Below are 23,082 nucleotides of genomic sequence, written 5' to 3'. Positions count from 1 at the left end.
AGTTGTCCGCAGGTCCAGGCTCGGCGGCGAGACTTTCCAAGCTTGGGTCAACTTCCCAGAAAGAGGTGCTTTCCCGGGGGTCACCAAGTTCTGGCAATGTAAAAACTTTATGCATCAATGCATCATTGATCATGTGCATCATGGGCCGGCCATCTGTAGGATTCTCCGCTTCGCTCCTGAAATTGACGGTTCTAAGTCCAACTCCGCTCGGCTTTGCAGTCCAAAGCACGATTTCACGGCAACCGATAGACTCGTAACCAGTCTGACTATGCGTCAATTTGAGGTGGTGAGAATTTATTGAACTTGTGCAACCGTGGTAGTCTATGTACGCCAGGCTGGTCACGAGCCTAGGCAACCGACGGGCGTGCTCGCTTTGCCGCCGCTTATCGTTCCTAATCTGGTAGTCACTTCTTCAACTCAAAGCTGGACTACTGACACTTCTACTACTGTAGATATTCAACGAATACATTTTTTCGCCCCCTCTTTGGACTGCAAACCTCATCTATTGGACGCCAATTTTTACACAAAGCTGGCTCAGCGTTTGCGAGTCAATATTTGGGGCAAGCACTCCCACCGGAGTCAGTTTTACATACGTGCGAAGGCTCAAGTTTCTGCGATACTCGGCGCTTCGACGACGTTGGTTTAAAATACTTATGTGCCTCGAGGTCAGCTGTTTGCTTGTGGCGTGGATGGTGAATTCTTTTCAAGATGACTTCACTGGGATTCCGTCAAAGTGTTAAGTCTGCGCTGCAAACAGCTAGGAGCACGTCGACGCGTCGTAATACCGGACAATACTGCTCTCTGACGTCTTCCTCTGTCCAGGGACCTACTAAACCCTCCCTGGATCTTCGAACGCTTACAAATTTCTTTAGAGAAGAGATCCTCGGGAAACATGCTCACCGTCCTGCCCTCATTTGTACGCAAGAACGTCCCCGTGCCCATGGTGGGCCACCATCACGGAACCTCAATGTGATTGACCACCTAGCATGGGATTTTGACGAGTTTGACAAGCACATACGAGCACTGGCGCGAGGCTTGGTTTCGATGGGTGTCAGGAAGGGTGATCGCGTTGCAGTACTCATGGGAAACAATAGGTATCGTGTTTTGGTTCTAACACGTCATATACGCTAATCCAGTGGTGAAGCTCTTATGCATCACTTCAGTGGGCGTGCGCGAGCATAGGTGCAATCCTCGTGACGCTGAACCCTGCCTATAGGTTGAATGAACTTGTAAGTTGATTATACGTTACCTGCAATGCTTGAACCATTGTGTTGCAGGTGGAGACAATCAACCTTGTCGGCGTTACCCATCTCTTCACTGTACCTCGCATCAGAACGTCAAATTATATCCGCATGCTCTCTGATGCCTTTCCTGGGTTGTGCAACTCAAGTCCCGGCAATATTCAAGAGCCCGCCCTTCCTTCGCTGAGGAACTTAGTCGTGGTCAATAATATCCACGACACTGCAGAGTGGCATCGGGAGACGTGCGATGTGAAGTGTATTACTGATTGGAGAGAGACTTTGATATGGAGGGAAGATACGTGGGAACAGCGTCATATCGAAGAGTCGGTTCAGTCTCAAAGAAGTGACGAAGTTATTAACCTGCAGTTTACTAGGTGGGTTTTCTTCTAGATGAACTTTCATTTTCTCATAGTAAACAATGATACATAGTGGGACCACCGGTGCTCCCAAGGCTGTCTCGGTAAATGACTGCCTCTACTATGTTTGCGCCGCTCCTGAATACCATATCAGCTAACTCACACGAACCTACTCAATAATGGCATCTCCATCGGTGATTGTATGCGACTGGGCCCAGACGATGTCCTTTGTGCGTTCATCTTTGATTCTCGTGTCGTATGATATAGATGTTTCTCGCCAGGCAATGTGCCTCCTCTGTTCCACTGTTTTGATGAGTGACAATTATCTGTTTTTTCTTGCAATCATTCTTACCTTGAATTTATGCACGCCTAGTCATCGGTAACCTTGCTGCGTGGTCCTATGGGTCTTGCGTTGTATACCCTTCAGAAATCTATGACCCTAAAGCTATCGTGGACTCCATCGTGCAGCACAGATGTACGGCTCTGCATGGCGTCCCCACGCATTTCTTGGGTGTGTTGGCGGAAGTGCAGAAGCGGCAAGACGCGGGAGAGAAGCTGGATTTGAGTTGCCTACGGTAAGTGGAACAAGTCCAACCTAACTGTGCATCATCACTCATGACATGTAGGACTGGCGTTGCGGCAGGCTCCCCAATACCTATCGACCTCATGCGACAGCTCATCGAGAAATTGAACCTTGTGGATCTGTCTATTGCATATGGAATGAGTGAGTTTCCATTTCGTGAGCCTGAAATTCGGTTAATTAACCTTTTAACAGCGGAAACAAGGTGAATTTACTCCCTCGGCGGGAATAGGGTTCTATAATGGTTTGATTTTATTTCAGCCCCGTGTCTTTTCAAACCACACTAGCGGATCCAATCATCAAGCGTGTTGAGACGGTCGGCAAAGTGCAACCGCACGTGATGGCCAAGATCATTGACCAAGATGGACATGTTGTCCCTGTCGGAAAGCCAGGTGAACTGTGTGTCGCTGGTTATCTTGTTCAGAAAGGGTTCGCTTGGTCCAGTTTTTAGTTTGTTTGTGTCCGCTGAAATAAGTCTAGCTACTGGGAGGATGAAGAACAAACGCAGAAGGCCATGCGGGCAGATCCGAATGACCCGTCCATAATATGGATGCATTCAGGTGATGAAGGGATCATGGATGAGGAAGGATATCTGAAGAGTAAGTCTGTTGTTAGATGCTTCTTAAATAATTGTTTGATGGCCCGCAGTTGTTGGCAGGATAAAGGTTAGTACACGTCTTGATTCGGTAATCCAGAGAATAAACTACTTCACAGGACATTATTATCCGTGGCGGAGAGGTGACGCATTCCGTCTCACATAAATAGTACCATGGCGGTCTAACTCAGCTTACAGAATCTATTTCCGGTCCAAATTGAGAACGCACTGACTGCACATCCTTCCATCAGGGAAGCTGCAGTTGTGTCCGTGCGTGATACAAAGTATGGAGAGGTCGTGGGGGCATGGATTGTCAGAGAACCGGGCACCAACGTGTCAAGAGAAGACGTCCGTCGGACCGTCGCAGAGAATATGAATCCACAGGCAAGTTCCGGATGCGAGTTTCTCGGCCAAACTGACGCTTTCCCAGAATGCTCCAGCGTGGGTATGGTTTGTCGGCGAAGATGGCGCACCGGGAGAACTTCCGAAGACTGCCAGTGGGAAGGTTATGAAACATGTTCTTCGTAAGTGGAATGCAGGGTTTGCGCAGAATGCTGTTGGGACCGTCGGAGGGAAATGATCTATCGATGTATCATGCATCATGGACTATCGGTTACGCTCGGTCCACTACATACTTCGGGAGTCTCGCTGATGTCACGAATGATGGCGGACAGTCGCACTGGCCGAATTCAAAGTCCACTCGGCAGAGGCAGACTGAGTTAGATTCGCGATTCATGAACGCGTGAACTTCAACAGCAATTGATTAAACATTGAATATTGGGGGTTTCAACATTTTATCTCTTGCAAGATTTCAATCAAGAGCAGATCTGGACCTGGCTAGAGCGTTCCAGAGCACCCTAGATTACCTTTAGAATGTAATTTCACTGGCGGTAAAAGGTGGTAAGATATCAGTTTCCCTGCTCACGGTGTTCTGGCAGTCAGGATTTCCTGTTTGATTTGTGCAATCAGTTCAATCATTGCCCCATCTCTGGGTAGCGAAAGAGTGCCGACAAAGACGTTTTTGCGCTTGCATGAAGCCGTCGGATAGCTTCATTTGGATGTCTCCTTCAATGCGCGAGAGTACAGGAATTCGAAAAATACATAATCATACCTTGTGTACTCTTGCAGGTACCATTTGCGACATAGACGAGTGCAGTCTGAATCTTGGACTCATACATAGTTGAGGTCGGTAGAGGGGCCACCAGACCGCAGCAATGATGTTAAATTTAATATCCGACATCGGCAACTATGACCAATCTGTGACTTTTACTGCCGTCACGCGATTTCCACCATTTCTCAACAGATTTGTTTTGTTTCATTTGGAATATTGATATGCTCTTATAATATATAAAACATACACATTGAAGTCAGTAACCGAGAAATTACTTTACATAAAATTGAGTCCTGTAGATAAAATCACCAAATAGAGGACCGTCACAAATAGGGGCAATTTACTCGTCCAGATCGTGAGAACTTTCGCAGGAAATGAAAAGGTCAAAAGTGGGGGCACGAACAAAAGTTTGTCATTCACCCAACTCCAACAACAAACATGGCGGTTACAAAACGCGTTCGGATTTACACTGAAGAGGATGTTGCAAACCACAAGTCCGCCAAAAGCTGTTGGATAACCTGCCGTGGCAAGGTTTACGATGTCACTGGATTCGTGCCCGACCATCCAGGAGGAGACGACCTCATTCTTGCGCATGCTGGGACGGACGTAGAAAGTATTATGAAGGATGGGGATTCTCATGATCACTCTGACTCTGCGTATGAGATGTTGGAGGAATACGTGATTGGACGTTTGGGGACGGACGCAACAGTTGTCAGAGATGGTACGTACTTAGCTGCGCTTTAACGGAAAACACACTCATGGAGGATTTTTTCTGCAGACTGGGAAGCCCCAGATGACTTCCACCCCGAGGACACCAACTCTGCGGAAGATTTTGAGAAGACACAGTTTTTAGACTTGCGCACACCCTTACTGCATCAAATGTGGCAGGCTAACTTTAGGTATGTTGGAACCTCCTCACAGAAGACGCATTTTTTGACTGCCTGAGTATAGCAAATCCTATTATCTCCAGCAAGTTCATCAACCACGGCATTTGCAAGAGTCTGCTCGTCTCTTTGCGTATGATATATTTGAGGTGCGCGGCATGCCTCGAAATCTGTGTTCCCATCTTATCTGATTCTACAGGTGTGCACACGGACCGTGTGGTATGCGGTACCACTGATTTGGCTACCAATTACCGCAAATTTGTTCCTTCGATCCATGCTCCAGTTCAATGGACCCATACCCACCTTCCTGTCCAATCCCTTGCTCCCATTGTCGCTCACATCAACCGTGACATTAGACGCATTTGCTAAAACCCTTCCATGCTTCTTCTTGGGGAATTTCATATGGACAATTTTGGAATATGGGATGCATCGTTTCCTGTTCCATATCGACGAGTTTTTGCCAGACCACTCTGCGTTTTTGACACTTCACTTTTTGCTTCACGGTATTCATCATTACATGCCTATGGATAGGTGCGTAAACCGCAGGGGAGTATAATATATTTACTAATTTGCTCTTAGACTCAGGCTCGTCATGCCGCCTATAATGTTTGGGATCCTCCAGGCCCCATTCACTCGCCTCGCGTATATCCTGTTCCCCACTCCAGTCGCTAACGGTATCATTTCCGGTTCATTCGCGTTTTGTAAGTAGGCGTGCACGAGTTTGAAACTTGTTCTGATTATATTTTACAGACGTCCTTTACGACTGTATGCATTACGCGTGAGTCTGGTCGGTCCTGATTTGACGCCTTATACTGATCCACTTTTAGACTTCACCACACCAAGTTACCTGCATACTTGCGGCATATGAAGAAATACCACCTTGCGCACCACTACAAGAACTTCGAGCTAGGTTTCGGTGTTACCAGCAAGATCTGGGACTACGTCTTCAAAACCGTGCTTCCCGTATGAGTTCACTTCGTGGTTGCGACTAGATAAGCTTGTCTCTTACATTTCATCACCTCAATTTATTGGGCATTTTCAGTACATTTTTTACTTACACTTCGCGGACCAATATAATGTTCATCACCCACGGATTAATGCTTTCAATCATTGTCCCTATCGTAGTTGAACAAGATATGCTACATACAATGAGTTCCTACTATGATACTTGACCGTACCGGTGGGGCGTTTACCGGCGTTAAATTTCTCCAGTTAATTTATAGACTTACTGCAGAACATTTTCTGGAACGATTGGGCCCATGGCTTTACCGTCCTTTGAATGTCCACCTCCACCTGCTTCGCTTATCATTTCCTTGTGGCAGTTGACAATGCTTTTGGTATGTGACAGCCTAGGCCTGAAGTTGAACCAGGCTGCCAGTGGTCTAGCGGTTGTGAAACTATCGCAACGTGACTGATCGTGTCTATTTGTTCGATACATTTTCTCGCCATAAGTACATTGCTGCATCGACTTGTGTTCGACTGGTGTTGTACTACTAATTTCTCAAGCTTATCTCGCCGAGCAAGCTGTTTATACACCGCATGCATGCACATCCGGGCGGGCCGATTCTGCTGTATCACAACCCGGGACGGACAAAATCACTCAAGTGACCTTCCTGCCTGACCGATATTATACAGTACAAATGATTTGAGACGAATCCTGCACGAACCATATCTCCCAGGTTGTTCTTCCACAGTAACCTCCCCACCAAAAGCTTTCCATCGTTGATATCGGCGAAACCTCTTCTCAGGGAAAAAATGGATACTATGAACGCTGTCCGCTACGAGGCTGTGAGTTTCATGTTATCATGATACATTCGTTCTCATTTCATCTACATCAGCCGCGGCAATTCGGCATGCAAACTGTACCAATTCCTACAATAAATGATGATGAGCTCTTGATCAAAGGTGCGCACTTCTGGTAATTTTCTAGCAGTGGTTCTGATATTGATTTTTTCAGTCTCATGCTGTGGTAAGCTCCACGCACGGCACCCGTAAACACTCTGTGTGTGTATTTAACCAACCACAGGTATATGCGGAACCGACGGACATGTGCACGAGGGAGAATTCATCGCGAAGTTTCCTGTGAGTATTCGCAACAGCAAATCCAAGCGTATTTTGAGACTGATCTGCCGATCACAGCTAATCCCTGGCCACGAAGTAATTGGGACAGTTGCCAAAGTCGGCAGTAATGTCACAGGGTTCGCTGAAGGTGACCGGTGTGTTGCCGACCCAGGGGTTACAGTAAATCCAATTCTCCAGTACATTGAGAGCATAACTTGATAACTTTACAGTGCGAGTCATGTTTCTATTGTAGACGGGGGCAGTCTCTGCTATGTGAGAACTTCAATGGCAAAGGAGTTACGATGGCAGGAGGATTCGCTGAATACGTCGTATTGTGAGTGTCACCACTACTAAACCCACACATGTTATACATTTGCTCATTTGTGCAGCGAGGCTAAGAAGACTTACAAGATCGTGAACCTCACCGATGAAGAAGCAACACTTGTCGAGCCTGCTGCTTGCGCCATTCACGGGATGGATAAGCTCAACGCACCTGTAGGCATCGATGCGTTGGTGATTGGTGCTGGCCCTACCGGGCTGATTCTCGCACAACTACTCAAACTGAACGGCGCTGCCAATGTTGTTATTGCTGCGAACAAGGGCATTAAGACTCAGATTGCACAGGATCTAGGGGCCGGTGACTCCTATGTTGAGCTTGATAGAGAAAATCCTGCACCTCAGTGGGAACAACTAAGGAGGGACCATCCGTATGGATTTGATGTAGTCGTAAGTGATTTGCAGGACTAATGACCTAAGTCGAACTTGAATTAATCGTTTCAGGTTGAGGCTACTGGCAATGAGGCGGTCGCGAATGACTCCATTAACTACGTCCGGCGGGGTGGTACTCTCATGATCTACGGCGTTTACTCTGATAGCGCTCGTGTCCACTGGCCCCCTTCCAAAATATTTGGGGATGAAATCAAGGTGTGTGGAGTAATACTTACTGTTCACTTCTTGCTTATAACTCGAGTAGATCATTGGCTCATTTGCTCAGACTCATTGTTTCCCTCGAGCCATAGCGTACCTTGACAGTGGTAAAGTGAAAGTAAAGGGCATGGTATGCGCGAACCGTACTCTAACTTGGCCAACCACATTAATGTTTTCTAGGTCACTGACGTGTTCAAGATCAGCGAATATCAGCAGGCACTTGATAAAATGAACAGCAGAACCGCCTTGAAGATTGCAGTGAAACCGTAATGCCAAGTTGTGTCCAGGCTCCTTCCCACCACTGCTGGGGAGATAAGGAGGGATCTGGGAGTACAAGAGTAGCATTAATAGAAACCGCAGACTTCGTGCAACTTCAAATCCAGTTTATTCCCTCTAATTACAAACCGGAGTGTAAAGGATCTATAGCAACACGGGCAGTAACTGCATCAGGAACGTTTTTCTAACTTAAAAGTTGTATCCACTCGTCAATTGAACGATGTAGGATGTTCACTTCATTGTGCAAAATTACCACCATGCCCCTAAGGCGTGTGAGATTTGGGAGTCCGGGCTGGTTCAGGGTCTTAAGTTACGGCGGGTCCCTCATAACTTGAAATTATACGTTACTATAGTTTTCCATGCATCCGACGGCACGATTTCCGAGCAAGCCCCACACTCATCCCTTCACCAGCGATGTTATCTCTGCTCAGTATATTGGCAGGGATTGTGCTGCTTACATATCTCTATGTTCGCTTCAATGACCAAGGATTATCCCAACTTCCGTCGGAAGCCCTAGCGTTCTCACCCAACCGGCTCACACCACATGTCGTCCGTGAAACTGCTGAAAAGCTTAGCAGCTCCCCGAAAATTGTAAAGGATATACTTCCAGCAAAGACTGGACGTCGGTATATCGTAGTTGGTGTAAGCAACCCCATTGCATCTAGCGCTCTGATCTTGATGCTGACTTTTTTGGTATAGGCTGGCTTTTTGGGCGGCTGGATCATTATCCAACTTCTGCAACGTGGGGAAGACCCAAAGAAAATCAGAATCCTCGACATCCGTGCCCCGACTCGTTCAGATCTGCGCACCGGCTTGGCCTCGCAGGTTGCTTTCTTCAAAGTAGACATTTCTAATGCGAAAGCTGTGGATGATGCGTTCCAGGCTCCGTGGCCAGATTCCGACCCTTCAGATACAGAGCCAGAGGTCACTGTCTTTCACACCGCTGCCAATATGCGCTTTTATGAGCGTCATCTTGCACTACTTCCGCGTTCTTCCAAAGTCAACCATGAAGGGACTCAAAATGTGATCAACGCAGCACGATCCATAGGTGTCACGGTCTTGGTGTATACCTCATCTGGATCTATCTCTGTCCGCAGATCTCGCTTTTGGCTATGGCCTTGGGAGAAGCATCCCAAGCACTTTGTCCAAGTAATCAATGACGACGATAACCTCATTCCCAAATACCATGACCATTTCTTCTCCAACTACGCTGCGTCTAAGATCCTCGGACAGAGAGCAGTGAGAGCTGCTGATGGATCTCGATCTGGCAAGAAGATACTTCGGACGGGATGTATTCGTCCTGGCAATGGCGTGTTTGGCCCCGGCGGAGATCTTATATGCGGTGCCTACCTAATACGCAAGTACAACTACACCTGGGTTGCTAACATCATGCAATCCTTCGTGTATGTCGAAAACTGCGCTCTGGCCCACCTCTGCTATGAAGCACGTCTCCTCGAAACTGCAAGAGGTGGATCCAACCCTGACCTCGGTGGGCAGGCATTTACCATCACGAATACTGGTCCACCAGTCACATATAGCGATATATACGTAGGATTGACGACACTGGCTCCTGAAACTACGTTCACAGAGATGTCACCCACCCTTATGCTTTTCATATCGCAGATTATAGAGGTTCTTTACCTCTCACGCGCGTTCTTGAAAATGTCTTCGTTGCCTATGCGACGTGCGCTTGCACATTTTATACCCAACATAGTTGGAGACACCATCAATCTGCAACCATCTTTGTTCGCGCTCGTATCTGTGCACCTCATTTTTGACGATTCCAGAGCTCGATTGCCGCCTGAAAAAGGTGGTCTGGGTTATCACGGTCCATTCACGACTCTGGAGGGGCTTTGCAGGACAGCGGAGGAACACTTCAAAGCTGGTGAAAATGGGGAAGGAATATCAAACTCCGGTGGTATTAGCTTAGATTTTTTCGGACTTAACAAGTCTCGGAAGGAAATGAAGATGAACAAGATGGAGAAGAGGGTCAGTGATCGGTTACATGTAGAGGCCGTTGATGTACTGGGGTGAGGCTTACCGACTTACTGATACAGGTATGACTAGCAATTCGATTGTGGGTAGGAGATTGTTTTGCTGAGCAATAGGAACTGTTGATGACTGCCATCCGCGCTCAACCGGTATTCGAAAATCGTCCGTGACCATCAAATGAAAACAAGTGCCTATAACATTGTGGTTCATCGCGTTTCGTCTCCTCATTGAGCTTCACGAGGAGCTACATCTGTGCGCTTTCTTCTCGCACTTGTGTTATTCGTCTCACGCCTGGTTGTAGATGCTTATACGCTTTCTTGCAAACACCATGTCTATCCAAGGGACCGCTTGCTTTCATAGCTGCGGCTCCTTCTGTTGTTGAAATTGAAACCATTCGTCTGCATCGCATGTTGCTTGCATATTATCGCCTTCTCCGTGCTAATCTTCCCAAGCATCTGCTATGGGACGGGTCGCTATTATCCAAACTATTCTTCCCGCCTCACCCTGATACAGGTGTACGATTACTCGGTGCTATGCATCGCATATTAGTATGGCAGAAATTGAGTGCGAGAGGCTTATCACTCATGTCCTCGGCGAGTCTTGTGGCGTTGACTGTCCAATTAACTATGCGCAGACTATCGATGGGACTGTCATTGAGACCGACAGCTGGCTCGTATCTACATTGGAGATAAAGCGTATTCACGATGCACGCGACAGGATGTTTTGCAACCTCTCTGGGAGGCAGACCTGAGGTCTGTTACACACTGACGTGCAAGAATACTTCGGCTCATACGTTTCTGATCCTGCCACTGGCAAGCTCGTTGCTTGTCCATGCTCTCCGACATGGACATTGGATTGTACTGGACGAGCTGAACTTGGCACCTACAGACGTGTTGGAAGCTCTTAATTGGTTGCTAGACGACAACCGGGAGCTCATCATTCCGGAGACACAAGAGGTCATTCGCCTACATCCACACTTTTCGCAACGTAGTACTAGAATCCTCCTGGCCTATATGCAGGGAGCAAGGTTTTGTCCCGTGCCTTCCGACATCGTTTCCTCGAGGTTCACTTCCAGGATGTGCCTCAAGCGGAGCTTGAAACCATTCTCTGCCAGCGTTGCCGTATCGCGCCTTCCTATGGCCAGAAAATCATCAGCGTGTTCCGTGAATTACAGCAACGTCGTCGGTTCTGCAACTTTTCGTGATCTCTTTAGATGGGCCGGTCGTGATGCAGGAGGTTATCAAGAGTTGGCAGAGAATGGGTATATGCTACTTGCAGAATATATTATGCGCTGTTACCGACTCCTGCTATCAGCATATGTTTTTCATTCACGGATTCGGTTCACGACAAGCCCAGATCTTAGTAGGGGTAAGGTACTTGGTTCCAACGAAGTCGAAGTCGAGGGGAGAAATCAATGAAGCGACTTCCAGGTCATGAAAACGGCGAACTGGATTTGTCCACTTGTACTCCTAAACAACTGCCAGACGTTGGCTACCTGCCTGTACCCTCTGCAATTTTCGTTCACTTTTCAATAATTGGTGCTTCTAAACGTCTTCGAACATTTTTCCAGCTTCGATGGTTTAGCGAGTAATACTTACACTTCTTCAAAAATCATAAAGGACATCTACGAGGGAGTCTGTACATTCCTGGCAATGAAAGACTTCTGGTGCCCTCGGTTGCATGACTGTCGGGAAACCCAACTCATGTATATATACATACTCGGTCCTACAATCTAGTCCGACAACCTGATATCCGACGTACTTCCGGCTTGGTGCCTCTTGGTCAAAAACACGATGAACTGTCACCACTCAAGTCGCACCGTAAGATAGACTGAGATAAAGAATCAAAGATTAAGCACAATATCGGGTGTATACAGTAAGGTAACTTCTATTCGGTGGTATATTACTTACAAGACCATCTCAGAATTTGCTGCTCTATTGCTGATCATTCTCCGGCGCAAAGGGCCAATCCGAATAACCCGCTGGTGTGAGATTGCCGCGCATGTACCATGTTGCTTGGTCACCCCGCTCAAGCGCAATGCCCTTTCGCAGACGGAATGGAAGATCGGGCTAGTAAAGGGGATGTGTTAGTCACTGCCTAGTCTAGGAAACAAATAACTCACGTTTGGCATAAACAACCTCCCGAATCCAATGAGGCCGCCTTTCTTGTCTACCGTCTCAATTGCGGTATTCCGGGTATATCCGTTTGTGCTGATGAAGTTACTGCCCTCAACCCCTTGCCAGATATCACGGAGGAAATCGCTGTTTTTCTCAGCAGTGACTTCGGCAGGCATCGGCTCTACCACGTGGATGTATGCGAGTTTGTGTTTGCGCAGCTGCTCAACCATGTAGGAGAATTGGGGTTTTGGGTCTGCCATGCCCATACCTACACCACAAATCAGCTAAATAAAGATCGCCAGTATTGAATGATGTGACACGTACCGCTGAGTATGCCCCAGGGGCTCATTCGGAACCCCGTTCTCTCAGCACCAACGGCCTCCACAACGGCATCCGTTATTTCGAGTGCAAACCTTGCGCGATTCTCGATGCTTCCCCCGTATTCATCTGTGCGTTGGTTACTGACGTCTTGCATGAACTGGTCGATCAAGTAGCCATTTGCACCGTGAATTTCAACGCCATCGAAACCAGCTCGAATGGCATTTTTTGCGGCGGTGGCATACGTGGCAACATACTCCTTGATTTCATCCTTGGTAAGTGCGCGTGGCACGTCTGTTTTGCCAGGCATGAAGATGGGTGAGGCACTGACGTGGGGACTATTGTCTTCCTTGGCAAGAACGGCTGGGTCTGCGGTGCGGCCGAGCGCCCAGAGTTGTAAAAAAATGAAAGAGCCCTTCTCATGGACTGCTTCTGTCACCTGCAGTCCGGGGCGTGAGTCAGCTCTCATCATTGTTGAGCAAGATACAACATACCTTTTTCCATCCCTCCAGATGGGCATCGGTATATATCCCAGGAACATTATCATAACCACCAGCGTTCTGAGATATGAACGTGCCCTCTGTGATAAGAAGAGTTCCAGGGGTAGACCCTCTCTGAGAGTAGTACGGTGGAGCTTCTGGAGTTGGGACGTGATCCGCGTGTGCACGTATACGAGTGAGTGGGGCAAGGACGACGCGGTGCTGCAAGTTGATGTTGCCTACGCGGATGGGGGAGAAGAGTGCGGAGGTCGAAGAATCAGACATGGTGAACTAGGTATGAAATGCTTTGAATGGTATTGATTGGAGATCTTGAGACGGGAATCCACATCGCGTATTTTATAGCCAACCTCGACAGGCTGAACGAGTTTAAGATAGATAGATTTGTCAGGCTGGCTGTGGACCATCAGGAAATCCTGGGTGGCACGCAGCAAGCGCTGGGCTGACTGATTCTGAGTAGCGATGGCAGAAGCTGTCGGATTTTAAATTATTCATCATCGATTATAAATATGCCCACAATTGAAGGCCTGTTCAAACAAGTCACGGTATACCGGCTGTTGCACATCAACCACAGTGTCAGTAATTATTAATTAAGATCTGTCATTCTCCGAGTCGATGCATGAGTCAGAATTTGACAAACCGAGCGGTCAAGGTAAGCCTCCAAACGTTCAAGCGATATCGTTTTCAAGATATCGCTGTAAAGTGCTAGATGCAGTGCTCAAGCTCAAGAATGGACTTTGCGAGTCGCGACACTGACATCTCATAAGCGCGGTGCAATGCCGCCATTTACAGCTGCCAGTCGACAAAATGGATTCTGACCTTGGCCCTGATGATATGAAACGCGTGTCACAATTTTTCATTTCCGACAAAATGTGGAGGCATCACCATGCAGAACTAAGTCATATCACGCGCAAGCATGAGACGATCCAGTGCCTATCAGATCTCCCCTACATCGCTGTCCTTCTCGACCTCAATGTGGTCCTGGACCCCCGAATTTTTATAGGTGTGAATCTCTGCGCTTCTTTTATTGCTTCCCAATTTTTGGTTTAGTGTTTTTGCCGACGAAGTCCCATACACCACAAGCCGGTTTGAGCATCTCAGATGGCACTAAAAGATATCTACTGATTTTACATTCGTTGTGGTTGACACAGCGGTGAGTGATATGGTTCTTGATTGCAACCGGGATATAGCAGAGATCGTCGAGAGATTCGTTTAACTGCGCACGACTGTTACTTCGGTGGGATCGTTCAGTTTGTATGGTTTCTGATCAACTGATGTTGTTACAAGGGTTCAGACAACGATAATTATGTACACGGCTCTTCAGTAAAACAGTCCAATCGCTATTCAAGCTCGAAATCTCAATTAATAAGTACCGCATCCAAGCAGAAGACATGATCCAAGATATGCTGTCGGAAGCTCCCATGTTACCATCGGTCGATGCTGTCCAATTGTAATGCGTCATTCATGATCATAGTCTGCAAATAGAGTCGTCGCGAGAAGAAATGAAGGTCAGGCTTGAGTTTTCATCAATTGAGGGCGGAGTGCATGTAGTCTCAAAGAAGAAGGCAGCCGATTAAACCTTGCGCCAGCTACTGGTGGTTAGACTCGCGACCGACCGCGCATACTACTGCCTCATCATCTCAAGCTGACGTATAGTCAGACTGGTCACGAGTCTAGGCGTCAGGACGAGGGCAGTATTAGGCCATCGATCAACATTTATGACGCCATATTAATAGTACCTAGCCATACTATCACAGCGTGTGTTCACACCTAAAGTTTGACGTAGAAATTTGAACTTCAACGTTCAAAGGCGATTCAGAATTCTAGACGATGTTGCAGTCTTTACTATCGGCTTTATCAAGAGACGTCGCTTTATTAGAACAACTCTGGCATTTCAATACAACAGTACAAGTCACGTCAAACGGCTGATATATTTATGTTTATACACACGGCAAGGCAGGTGCGCTTGCGCATGATATTTACTTCTTGCAGGTGCAGCTACCAACCTGGCAGTTGCAGCTATTGACAGACAGTCAGAATCTGGTTATTGAAGTACGTGTCACAGGGCAAAACTCACTTGGAGTTGCAGTTGCATTGCTCGGTGTTGTTGTTGATCATGATGATGGTGGTAAGTGCGGTTAAGCTGCAAGATGGTGTCAGTCGGGGGGCTCAGAACTGAGTCAGATAACTCACCTAGTATGTGAGGCAGATGATAGTAGAGCGGATTGCTGGAGGAAAAGCCAGCCAAAGAGGGGCCATTTTATATTGCTAACCATTAGCGCCGTGTGTCGGAGTAAAGACGATAAGCGGAAAGTCAAATCCTGCATGTGTCTCTGTCAATCCCAGGATTGTCAACACTATCATCATATGATACGACCCCACGGGGCACAGCAAGGGAGGTAACTAAGAAAAGGGGTCAGGTTCCGCTCCGCCCGACAAGATAAACACCTACAATAACTGTGACTCATGGTTGTCAATGCTACAAGGCACCATTGGAGTGAGATAACTCAACAAGACCAACTTCTGCTCCAAACCTGATAAAATAAAAGTACACCGGTCGGAGACAACCCCATCAGGATACGGAGATCGAGCCTTGAGCGTGTGGGTAAGCTAGGAGTGAAGCTAACTTGTAAGCTCATATACCTCAGTACCTCGATGGCTCAAGTGCAATGCAAAAGTAAGCAATCAAAGCAATGATCACAAGCTGTCTTACCAGTAGTACGTACTTAAATCGTAACAACGCGACGAACTCACGCCACTGCCAGTCTCCAACACCACAGTCTGGAAATCTCTCTCAGCCTCAAATTTCGCTCATGTTGTTCCTTCTGTGCCTCTGCCTAGCCCTCTGTAGTATAAGCTACTGGCTGGTCTTGACTCTTGAGCTTCCGCAATCCCAATGATTGCACTTGGATGCAATCGGGTCTGAGCAAGCTGAACTTGAAGTAAAGGATGGACGATCATGGACCAAATGATTTGAATACGGTCCAGGGTACGAAGTCATGAATACCTCGGGATCCATGGATATTACATTAAGTCGTAGGTTTAGTAGCACTACTAGCAGTTGCTTGAAGTGATTGTTCGAAATTATGTAAGTCAACCCTCAGCGCTCAGCGGCCGTACGCTTTCAGAGTCAGACTCGGGTGCCTCCCGCTCACATATTTTACACCAGTACGCATCAGAAACATCAACAAGGACGGCACTTGCAGGGGCAGAACAGTGCTCGCAATATGATGGTCCAAGCAGAAGCCAGACTGGCATAAGCCACCCCCACTGCGATCGTTGCCCGCGCTGTCAGCGAGTCGTACTAGTACTAACGCCTACTATACCAGATGTGGGGTTCCTGTTGAGTCTGGACTCACTTCCAGACTTCTCTCGAGTGGATTATCTAGGGCAGTCGGCAATCATTCCTCATCAAACTATCCCATATGTCATTCTGGATGAGCCAACCTACCTATAAACGAAACACCCACTGTTCATGCAACGGATGTGTGCGTTGGCCCACCTTCGAGATACTACAATCGACCGGAGATATACGTGAGCATTCATTCTAGCCTCTAGGCCTTCTGGGCGATGTCTCAAGAATCCGGATTTCACCGAAGATGTCCACTTATCGTGAGCGGTAGTACGCACCCAGATTTTTATTTCATTGTCCTACTGTCCTCTTCATTCGGACTTATGATTGGACTTGTCGAGGTCACTCTTGTTTAGCTACCATTCTTCCACACTTCCCCACGCACTTAGACCTTCACGCTTTACTTCCACAATATGCTTGGACCTGACCGTCTCGTATATAAGCCGCCATGTTTTCCCCAGTGTTTATTCACCACCTCACTCATCATCTGTCTTTCCACTTCGACGTATCGAAGTGTCAAACCCTTCTCCAACTTCCATAATCATAGAAAATATGCAGGTATGTTCTTCCTCTCCTGGCCTTATATGAATTCCCCCTTACGCATGTTTTAGTCCAACGCTTCTTCATCTAAAACCCCCCGTCGCTCTATCGTGCGCTCATTGCTTCAGGTGGGTTATTTATTTCTACTGTCCTTGTTGTGGCAACTCACAACTCCCCTTTAGCGTATCACAAAGAAGAAGGACACCAAAGATCCACATCCGAGTTTCCTGGATGTGAGTCTTCTCCCGGTTCTCGGTTACTATGTATATATTTAACACGACGAACCGTCAGATGCCCGCAGAAACTGAAGTTTGCCAACTTGAAGATCATGAGTTCTTCGCGTTTGATCCAGAGGATGATTTGCCTTCTGCCGACAAGTGAACTGGAGTTGTCATTTCACCCCGTTTTCGAGGCTTATGGGTTCAATATCATAACACATTGTTTAGGAATGTATACATAGTAGCATTTGGTGGATTGCCGGTCGTGCATCAATGAAAATCATCATAGCGTAGACATTTTTATCTCTGATCGCCGCCCGTTGAGGTACTAGATCGTCGCGTTAGACTCATCGAACATGATGGCGACCCGACAAGACCCTGTATCCTTCCAGGAAGTGATTTAGATCAATGTCATGCCGGCGCCATCTCATAAGTTACAAGTTAATGTTCAGGAAAATGCAATCAGCAAAGAATCGTGGTCTTGCGATGAACGTGGCCAATTTCGAATTCACTTGGCCTGGGCCAATGAAGTGGCTAAAAACGGTAATGATCCTTCCAGTTGGATACGCCACCTTAGGCTACCTCCCGCTCGTCGTGGTGGACCACGACGACGAGCAGTGCATCAGCATCCATATCCTTCTAGTCATCGTTTGACATGACGTCCACCATCCCTTTCCCTACCTCAGGCACACCCGGCACATCGGGAATCATGTCTGAGCTGCAACCAGCCGACCTGAAACATTCAGAGCTGTCTATGGTGACATGCAACCCCCTCACTTATCAAGTCTGCGACTTTGTATACGATAATTCTCCATCCACGAGCTTTCTGGATACGGCCGAGCTCTTCTATGAAACTCGCGCAGGTCAGTGGATATTCGATATCTTCCTTACTTTCGCTCACCTTTGTCTCCAGTGTAAGGATACCGTCACTTTCTTATTTACTGCAATACTGACGCTACCAAAAGTTATGAAAACCCCCTGATCACTGCCACGTCCCGCACCCTCATTGCAGATATTCACGCCCTCGTGCGCCAGTTTTCCATAGTCGACATTCCAAAGCCATCCAAAATATTCAGCGCCCTGCTTCCCCGAGTCTTCATCAAAGAATCCGTCAGCTCGGACCCTTGGTTTCGTGTTCTGCGTATCTGGTCAGAAATTGAAGAATTTAACGAGAGCGAGAGCTTCGGTCCGTCTCCTAGTCTCTACCTCCATAACAGCCTTCTCACCATCCTCACAGACGGCCACAAAAGAAGCATCGTCGAGCACACGCTCAACATCCTATTCTTCCCAGACTTGCATATGGGCTTCAAGATGCCCAAGTCGCTCTCCCTGCGCACGACCGAGTCTACGCCTGCAAGTGAAACTGTACACGAGCTCTCGCTAGTCACTCCCTCACTCCCAGTTCCCGGTACGCCTTTCGCAGTTCCATCGCCACTGCACCTCCAGCTTCACGTCATCACGTGCCTAAGCTTCAATGAACAGGGACGGATAACGTATCATCGTGACGTGTGGGACATGCGTGATGTGATAGGGCTCGTACCTGGCATGCATATCGCGCAGTGGATCTTAGGGCGGGCCGGTGCGTGGGGGCTGAGTTGGATAGCCAAGAGACTGAGGTCCCAGCCACATAGTACATCGTTGATCACGTCTGCTGAAACGATAGTTTAGTTGTTTTTTTTTGTTTCTCTATTGTCCTTCCTACGATATCTCATAGCGAGCATTACCGTTCGTGATGTATACTAGTATATATTTTCAACTGTAGCTCATCCTCGCCCTCAAACTGTATCACTGGGTTTTTGTCTCTATAGCCTTATACCTAATACCATGACTACCTTCCTGCATCAGATCAATATTTTACTTGCAGGGTTTGGGGTCTCGTACTTTAGATCTACCTTACATGTCGGACCAATGTTGGACAGCACTTCACTGTGGCTTTGATCCCCGTTGTCAAAATCTTGCTGATGTTAGGTCTTCGTAGCCCCTTGTACCTCATGCCACGACTACACCACCCTATCAAGTCAAGTCAATTGTTTGCTTGCCGAGGCTGGAGTCTAATACATCATAGATGTCAAACAGCACAGCTGCAGGTCATAGATGCAGACCGCCTACATCACTCGAACTTACATATTACAAGCGGGCAGTGTATCGCGCTTCATTCGACCCTTGAACCCAGTTTTTCCCCTATTCTAGCCTGTTTCCCCATATCTCTACTAATTAATTCATGCATGGTAGTGGTAGAATCGTCTATAAAGTTCTTTCATTCCATATGTATTGTAGCGCCACCTTCCACCACACAAATTGCGGTTGCTTAGTGCTTAGTTCCTGCCCTAATAGCCTATATATAATCAGTGCTCGTCATCGACTGCCAAAAGTTGCCAAGGATGGACCCACTAGTACACGGAACTGAAAACAGCTACCATTAAAAGTTACATGGCACGGTATACATTTGAACAGCGGTGTATCACCAGGTATCACTTGACAGATAAGTTACTAGGGTGACGCCTCCAGATTCATCTTGATCCCAAGAATTCTGGGATTTATCCATGTAAAGTAGTCTATGACTACCGAAGGCTCAACGTTGCAACGCATACGCCCATGTCGAACTCCATGTCATTGGAATGCGCATCACACGGCAGTTTTACAAAGTCAGCATCCGAGTCGCTTTTAGGGCCGAGCCGCAGTGAACGGAACCTGATATAACGTCACTCACATTTTGTGCGGGAGGACTACGCTTTCTATATGAGGCCTCATGCATTTCTCTAGACTTCTTGCTATGTAACCGGAAGGGGTGTATCAACAGAATGACTCTGAGTAGCATACCAAGACTACTTACCTTAGACTTCATCAAGTCAACAGTTTGCTTCCCGAGGCTGGGGCTTGACACTCTAGTACGTGCATGTCAAACATAGATACCGTGATAGGCCGCCGAGATTGTTTGAAGTTCAGTGGGGGTACGCCGCACTTCAATCAATCGATGGTTTCCCCTCATCTCAACTTGTTTTCCTATGATATGATCATTCATTCATGCACAGTGAAGATAGAAACCGACATTTATGGTTTATATTCTTCCGTTTCCTACTGCAGCGCTCCCCTAAGTCCCTCCACTGCTCAGGCTCCCAGCTCCATGGCCTATATATAAGCAGTACCCATCACGCAATCACTCCACTGTCAAAGGTTGCATGCCAAGACCTAAGTACAAGTGCACGAACACCCATAACTACATGGCACAGCAGATATGACATATATATAAATAGCGGTGCATCACCTGGTGTCACTTGATTGGTGTAGCCGCTACTAGGCGACACGTCCTGATTCATCCGTGTAGTCTACGACCACCGAACGCTCAACGCATACGCGTATGTCGAGCTCCATGTCATTGTTGATGTGCATACTACGCGGCGATGTTACGAAGTCGACATTGCTTTTGGAGAGGAAATCGGACATTATATTCTTTGCATTTTTTGCAGGACGTGCGAGGACTACAGTTTCCATATGCGGGGGGGCTTGTTGCATTTCTTTTTGTGCGATGTGAACGGAGGGGTAATAACGGAAGTAATGGAAATTGTGAACGTCAGCCGAAGAAGAGAACACTGGGGTGTTGCGCACCTCGTAAATGGATGAGAATTCGTTGACTCATGATCCACGTTACAGCATAACCTATTGATGCCCTGGTGGTGCACTCTGAGCACTCTGCATTTCGATACCGGATGATAAAGTGCTTACCCTGCCGACTAATCATAGAAGCGGACGGACATCACAGTAAGTTTCCACAGCATACGGAAATTAGATATAATTAATTACCTGAGTTTGGACATCAGACTCGCGATACAGTACTATGTTCAATACGTTCGATCCTGAAGGAACATTAGAAGAGTGATTAGTACAAACAGAAATTACTTGCCTGTCAGTACGACCAAATATCCAATGCCATCATACATCAGGCTGAGTAAAATGAGCGACGCCATGTCATTGAGGAGTGAGGGACTTACACCCGTACTATTCGCTCTAACCTAACAATGGTTCAACAAATCAGAAGGTATAGAAGAGAGAATATATATACCTGTTGCTGAGAACATCATATTGCAGAAGATGCACAGTGGAAATGGTCAAAATCACTAGATCGTACATCATCGCAGTGACGTAGTAAAGCCAGGCGGACAATGTTTTGCCAGCATTTCCTGGGGTACAGCTACGGTTGATAAGGATTTGAACAACCCACACTGGTAGTAAAGGCACCGCTTACTTTCCCTAAAAACAAGACGCCTGTTCGCGTTAGATCTTTTCACGAGGAACGCTGACGTACAGGCTCATCAGTGACAGCTATTAGCTCAAACAACGGTCAATGCAAACCGAGATCAAAATATAGGTCAGAACTTACGGATCCGGTCAAACATATTGGTGAACCACTCCAGCTAAAACGGGTGAGTGACAGATGTTAGGCTTGCGCGTTAAGAACACACCGTAACTGCAGTGAGGAATAGCAGCGCTAGAGCAATTCCTACCCGCCTATTTCTCCTTGCAATATTCCATGTCCTGGACGGTGTAAAATTCTGTACAGCTAGCGACACAAAAATTCGACAGCACATACCTGAAACCGATGATGACCTGCGATACCATCGTTTGTAAAACTACGACGTGATCAATAGAGTCCTGGCGTGTGAACACCGGCAGGACAGACCTTTGAAGATAGGCGCCAAAATGTAGTAACGTCGACAGATTTCTGGGGTGATGTCGGTGGCGAAGTATCCATAATTGCTGAGTAGCATGACTACGATACTAACATAGCTGCATCATCAACGTGAGCAAAAATCTATTCATGATGGGATGAGAACAAAATATACCGTATGAGGATGAATAAGATACAGGCAATACTGATCAAGAACGTATTTGTCAGTTGTGGAACGTGGATGGTTATGTGTACGTACCTGAGGTGAAAAATTGAGGATTGACTTCTGTAAAACCGCCATTCTGCGGGGAGCGTTATCACATAACTGAAGGTAGATATCGTTCGGAAAAAGTAGAACGCAGTGACCATTACTATGGGCCCATCACTCGATAAAAGAAGGACTCACTCGTACAATGCAATGGAAATGGACGCAATTCGCAAATACTTATCCGAAGCTTGGCTGTTTACAAGCGGATCCATTTAAAATATGAGAAAATGCGAAATCAAGCTCGTAGCGTTCGCGGTGATTATGTATGGCGGTAGCTCTGCGGAAGTTGACAGCGGCAAGGTGATGAAGTATTGAGGAGGTCAATATAGTTTGGAATCGAAACGGTTAATGACGGACTGGAAAAGGCAAACCAATGGCCCCGGGCGCACTGGATACTTCACTTGGATCGCAGGGAAGGGAGGTAAACTTATGAATAGAAAATCCACATACTATTAGTATTAGTCGCGCCATGCTTTTCTAGGTACCAAAACTGCTGATTAGTAAAGGCCTTGGAGCAGGCAATATTAGAACGGGGGAAAGCATGGACAGGTTCAACGATGGGACTCATCGGAGTCAATAAAACTTTCTTGCAAGCAATGATGAAGTTCAAGTGGCAGTGCTAAAAGCAACCCACAGCTTATTATATAAGCAGGTGTCGGTGTGGCGATCACACCTTACATGTGAACTATTGCGGTTGACCATGCCCGTGACATCTCACAACTTCTTGCTTTCGACAACCTGGCTGCGTCACCCCCCACCATGTCGAGATTGCATACGCGCCAAGCTACCATGGCCACAGCGTCAAGGGGAACAAATGTGCATATACACAGCCAGGCGCTACGTTTCCGTTCCCATCATATATGTGAACGTGCTTCGAGGGAAACGGGGAAATGTTGTCGATGTCAAGGAATGAACGGAGATTTGGTCACCCACATCGGATGTTCGCAAACAAATTTGCACTACTGCTTAAACCCGCAAGCATATTATTCACCGACACCCACGAGGTGCGGCCTCTCTTGCACTCCTCATTTGAACCTAACAAACCCACGACTGGTCAATGCATGGAACTATGTCAAAACATGG

The 23,082-nt window shown here is 47.1% G+C and overlaps 10 protein-coding genes across 10 annotated transcripts; 7 read left to right on the top strand and 3 right to left on the bottom strand.

The window, feature by feature from the left end:
* Window positions 1-426: 426 nt before the first annotated feature.
* On the top strand, window positions 427-3,472 carry F5147DRAFT_437211 (uncharacterized protein). Its single transcript, XM_041429856.1, has 15 exons — window positions 427-1,094; window positions 1,145-1,229; window positions 1,278-1,615; window positions 1,671-1,701; window positions 1,752-1,827; window positions 1,879-1,908; window positions 1,965-2,172; window positions 2,224-2,321; window positions 2,373-2,382; window positions 2,439-2,606; window positions 2,658-2,776; window positions 2,826-2,842; window positions 2,892-2,915; window positions 2,971-3,156; window positions 3,203-3,472. The coding sequence occupies exons 1-15, from the start codon at window positions 709-711 to the stop codon at window positions 3,350-3,352; spliced, it is 1,926 nt and encodes a 641-aa protein (XP_041286664.1). The 5' UTR covers window positions 427-708; the 3' UTR covers window positions 3,353-3,472.
* An 824-nt stretch (window positions 3,473-4,296) lies between these two features.
* F5147DRAFT_722994 (uncharacterized protein) lies at window positions 4,297-6,081 on the top strand. The gene is made up of 7 exons (XM_041438953.1): window positions 4,297-4,604; window positions 4,662-4,782; window positions 4,835-4,916; window positions 4,967-5,298; window positions 5,347-5,468; window positions 5,518-5,545; window positions 5,595-6,081. The coding sequence occupies exons 1-7, from the start codon at window positions 4,322-4,324 to the stop codon at window positions 5,734-5,736; spliced, it is 1,110 nt and encodes a 369-aa protein (XP_041286663.1). The 5' UTR covers window positions 4,297-4,321; the 3' UTR covers window positions 5,737-6,081.
* F5147DRAFT_722993 (chaperonin 10-like protein) lies at window positions 6,082-8,201 on the top strand. Its single transcript, XM_041438952.1, has 10 exons — window positions 6,082-6,555; window positions 6,606-6,672; window positions 6,725-6,736; window positions 6,794-6,849; window positions 6,907-7,008; window positions 7,059-7,162; window positions 7,218-7,554; window positions 7,609-7,752; window positions 7,802-7,885; window positions 7,936-8,201. The coding sequence occupies exons 1-10, from the start codon at window positions 6,523-6,525 to the stop codon at window positions 8,023-8,025; spliced, it is 1,029 nt and encodes a 342-aa protein (XP_041286662.1). The 5' UTR covers window positions 6,082-6,522; the 3' UTR covers window positions 8,026-8,201.
* A 112-nt stretch (window positions 8,202-8,313) lies between these two features.
* Window positions 8,314-10,223, top strand: F5147DRAFT_437087 (3-beta hydroxysteroid dehydrogenase/isomerase family-domain-containing protein). Its single transcript, XM_041429854.1, has 2 exons — window positions 8,314-8,673; window positions 8,731-10,223. Exons 1-2 carry the CDS (start codon window positions 8,446-8,448, stop codon window positions 10,063-10,065), a joined length of 1,563 nt encoding a protein of 520 aa, XP_041286661.1. The 5' UTR covers window positions 8,314-8,445; the 3' UTR covers window positions 10,066-10,223.
* Window positions 10,224-10,477: 254 nt separating this feature from the next.
* On the top strand, window positions 10,478-11,577 carry F5147DRAFT_437106 (uncharacterized protein). The gene has a single exon (XM_041429855.1). The coding sequence runs from the start codon at window positions 10,728-10,730 to the stop codon at window positions 11,439-11,441; it is 714 nt and encodes a 237-aa protein (XP_041286660.1). The 5' UTR covers window positions 10,478-10,727; the 3' UTR covers window positions 11,442-11,577.
* An 84-nt stretch (window positions 11,578-11,661) lies between these two features.
* Window positions 11,662-13,388, bottom strand: F5147DRAFT_722983 (uncharacterized protein). Its single transcript, XM_041438951.1, is given in 8 exon segments — window positions 11,662-11,769; window positions 11,781-11,851; window positions 11,906-11,907; window positions 11,934-12,092; window positions 12,146-12,408; window positions 12,465-12,897; window positions 12,953-13,231; window positions 13,311-13,388. The coding sequence occupies 4 exon segments, from the start codon at window positions 13,220-13,222 to the stop codon at window positions 11,958-11,960; spliced, it is 1,101 nt and encodes a 366-aa protein (XP_041286659.1). The 5' UTR covers window positions 13,223-13,231; window positions 13,311-13,388; the 3' UTR covers window positions 11,662-11,769; window positions 11,781-11,851; window positions 11,906-11,907; window positions 11,934-11,957.
* Window positions 13,389-13,574: 186 nt separating this feature from the next.
* On the top strand, window positions 13,575-14,409 carry F5147DRAFT_657842 (uncharacterized protein; the record flags this gene model as incomplete). The annotated part of the gene is made up of 4 exons (XM_041434339.1): window positions 13,575-13,607; window positions 13,748-13,958; window positions 14,006-14,108; window positions 14,280-14,409. The coding sequence occupies 4 exons, from the start codon at window positions 13,575-13,577 to the stop codon at window positions 14,407-14,409; spliced, it is 477 nt and encodes a 158-aa protein (XP_041286658.1).
* A 523-nt stretch (window positions 14,410-14,932) lies between these two features.
* F5147DRAFT_722976 (uncharacterized protein) lies at window positions 14,933-15,411 on the bottom strand (the record flags this gene model as incomplete). The annotated part of the gene is made up of 3 exons (XM_041438950.1): window positions 15,149-15,411; window positions 15,033-15,098; window positions 14,933-14,974 (listed from the first exon to the last, which is right to left on the bottom strand). Exons 1-3 carry the CDS (start codon window positions 15,280-15,282, stop codon window positions 14,935-14,937), a joined length of 240 nt encoding a protein of 79 aa, XP_041286657.1. The 5' UTR covers window positions 15,283-15,411.
* Window positions 15,412-17,548: 2,137 nt separating this feature from the next.
* Window positions 17,549-18,929, top strand: F5147DRAFT_722970 (uncharacterized protein). The gene is made up of 3 exons (XM_041438949.1): window positions 17,549-17,932; window positions 18,031-18,251; window positions 18,303-18,929. Exons 1-3 carry the CDS (start codon window positions 17,721-17,723, stop codon window positions 18,731-18,733), a joined length of 864 nt encoding a protein of 287 aa, XP_041286656.1. The 5' UTR covers window positions 17,549-17,720; the 3' UTR covers window positions 18,734-18,929.
* Window positions 18,930-20,063: 1,134 nt separating this feature from the next.
* Window positions 20,064-22,586, bottom strand: F5147DRAFT_722960 (uncharacterized protein). Its single transcript, XM_041438948.1, is given in 16 exon segments — window positions 20,064-20,580; window positions 20,672-20,733; window positions 20,789-20,796; window positions 20,867-20,919; window positions 20,967-21,007; window positions 21,055-21,075; window positions 21,126-21,254; window positions 21,346-21,349; window positions 21,368-21,385; window positions 21,444-21,477; window positions 21,526-21,598; window positions 21,654-21,693; window positions 21,744-21,850; window positions 21,907-21,936; window positions 21,991-22,056; window positions 22,138-22,586. The coding sequence occupies 16 exon segments, from the start codon at window positions 22,209-22,211 to the stop codon at window positions 20,360-20,362; spliced, it is 981 nt and encodes a 326-aa protein (XP_041286655.1). The 5' UTR covers window positions 22,212-22,586; the 3' UTR covers window positions 20,064-20,359.
* Between the last annotated feature and the right edge of the window lie 496 nt (window positions 22,587-23,082).

The sequence above is a fragment of the Suillus discolor genome, assembly GCF_016758755.1.
Source record: "Suillus discolor strain FC423 chromosome Unknown F5147scaffold_94, whole genome shotgun sequence".
Classification (NCBI taxonomy): Eukaryota; Fungi; Basidiomycota; class Agaricomycetes; order Boletales; family Suillaceae; genus Suillus; species Suillus discolor.
Note: the sequence above shows the minus strand (reverse complement) of the source record. Positions and strands in the feature narration are given on the sequence as shown.

Coding starts and splice junctions, on each gene's coding strand:
- F5147DRAFT_437211 (XM_041429856.1), top strand. CDS start 709: ATGACTTCACTGGGATTCCGTCAAAGTGTTAAGTCTGCGCTGCAAACA. Junction 1,230..1,277: donor CCTATAGGTTGAATGAACTT/GTAAGTTGATTA, acceptor ATTGTGTTGCAG/GTGGAGACAATCAACCTTGT. Junction 2,173..2,223: donor CTGGATTTGAGTTGCCTACG/GTAAGTGGAACA, acceptor CATGACATGTAG/GACTGGCGTTGCGGCAGGCT.
- F5147DRAFT_722994 (XM_041438953.1), top strand. CDS start 4,322: ATGGCGGTTACAAAACGCGTTCGGATTTACACTGAAGAGGATGTTGCA. Junction 4,783..4,834: donor ATGTGGCAGGCTAACTTTAG/GTATGTTGGAAC, acceptor GCCTGAGTATAG/CAAATCCTATTATCTCCAGC. Junction 4,917..4,966: donor TTGCGTATGATATATTTGAG/GTGCGCGGCATG, acceptor CTGATTCTACAG/GTGTGCACACGGACCGTGTG.
- F5147DRAFT_722970 (XM_041438949.1), top strand. CDS start 17,721: ATGACGTCCACCATCCCTTTCCCTACCTCAGGCACACCCGGCACATCG. Junction 17,933..18,030: donor TATGAAACTCGCGCAGGTCA/GTGGATATTCGA, acceptor CGCTACCAAAAG/TTATGAAAACCCCCTGATCA. Junction 18,252..18,302: donor TAACGAGAGCGAGAGCTTCG/GTCCGTCTCCTA, acceptor CCATCCTCACAG/ACGGCCACAAAAGAAGCATC.
- F5147DRAFT_722983 (XM_041438951.1), bottom strand. CDS start 13,222: ATGTCTGATTCTTCGACCTCCGCACTCTTCTCCCCCATCCGCGTAGGC. Junction 12,409..12,464: donor CCCCTGGGGCATACTCAGCG/GTACGTGTCACA, acceptor TTTGTGGTGTAG/GTATGGGCATGGCAGACCCA. Junction 12,093..12,145: donor GGAGGTTGTTTATGCCAAAC/GTGAGTTATTTG, acceptor CCCCTTTACTAG/CCCGATCTTCCATTCCGTCT.
- F5147DRAFT_437087 (XM_041429854.1), top strand. CDS start 8,446: ATGTTATCTCTGCTCAGTATATTGGCAGGGATTGTGCTGCTTACATAT. Junction 8,674..8,730: donor GTCGGTATATCGTAGTTGGT/GTAAGCAACCCC, acceptor TTTTTGGTATAG/GCTGGCTTTTTGGGCGGCTG.
- F5147DRAFT_437106 (XM_041429855.1), top strand. CDS start 10,728: ATGCACGCGACAGGATGTTTTGCAACCTCTCTGGGAGGCAGACCTGAG.
- F5147DRAFT_722960 (XM_041438948.1), bottom strand. CDS start 22,211: ATGGATCCGCTTGTAAACAGCCAAGCTTCGGATAAGTATTTGCGAATT. Junction 21,478..21,525: donor TATTCCTCACTGCAGTTACG/GTGTGTTCTTAA, acceptor CACCCGTTTTAG/CTGGAGTGGTTCACCAATAT. Junction 20,920..20,966: donor ATATTTGGTCGTACTGACAG/GCAAGTAATTTC, acceptor ATGTTCCTTCAG/GATCGAACGTATTGAACATA.
- F5147DRAFT_722993 (XM_041438952.1), top strand. CDS start 6,523: ATGGATACTATGAACGCTGTCCGCTACGAGGCT. Junction 7,163..7,217: donor TTCGCTGAATACGTCGTATT/GTGAGTGTCACC, acceptor TCATTTGTGCAG/CGAGGCTAAGAAGACTTACA. Junction 7,555..7,608: donor CGTATGGATTTGATGTAGTC/GTAAGTGATTTG, acceptor TAATCGTTTCAG/GTTGAGGCTACTGGCAATGA.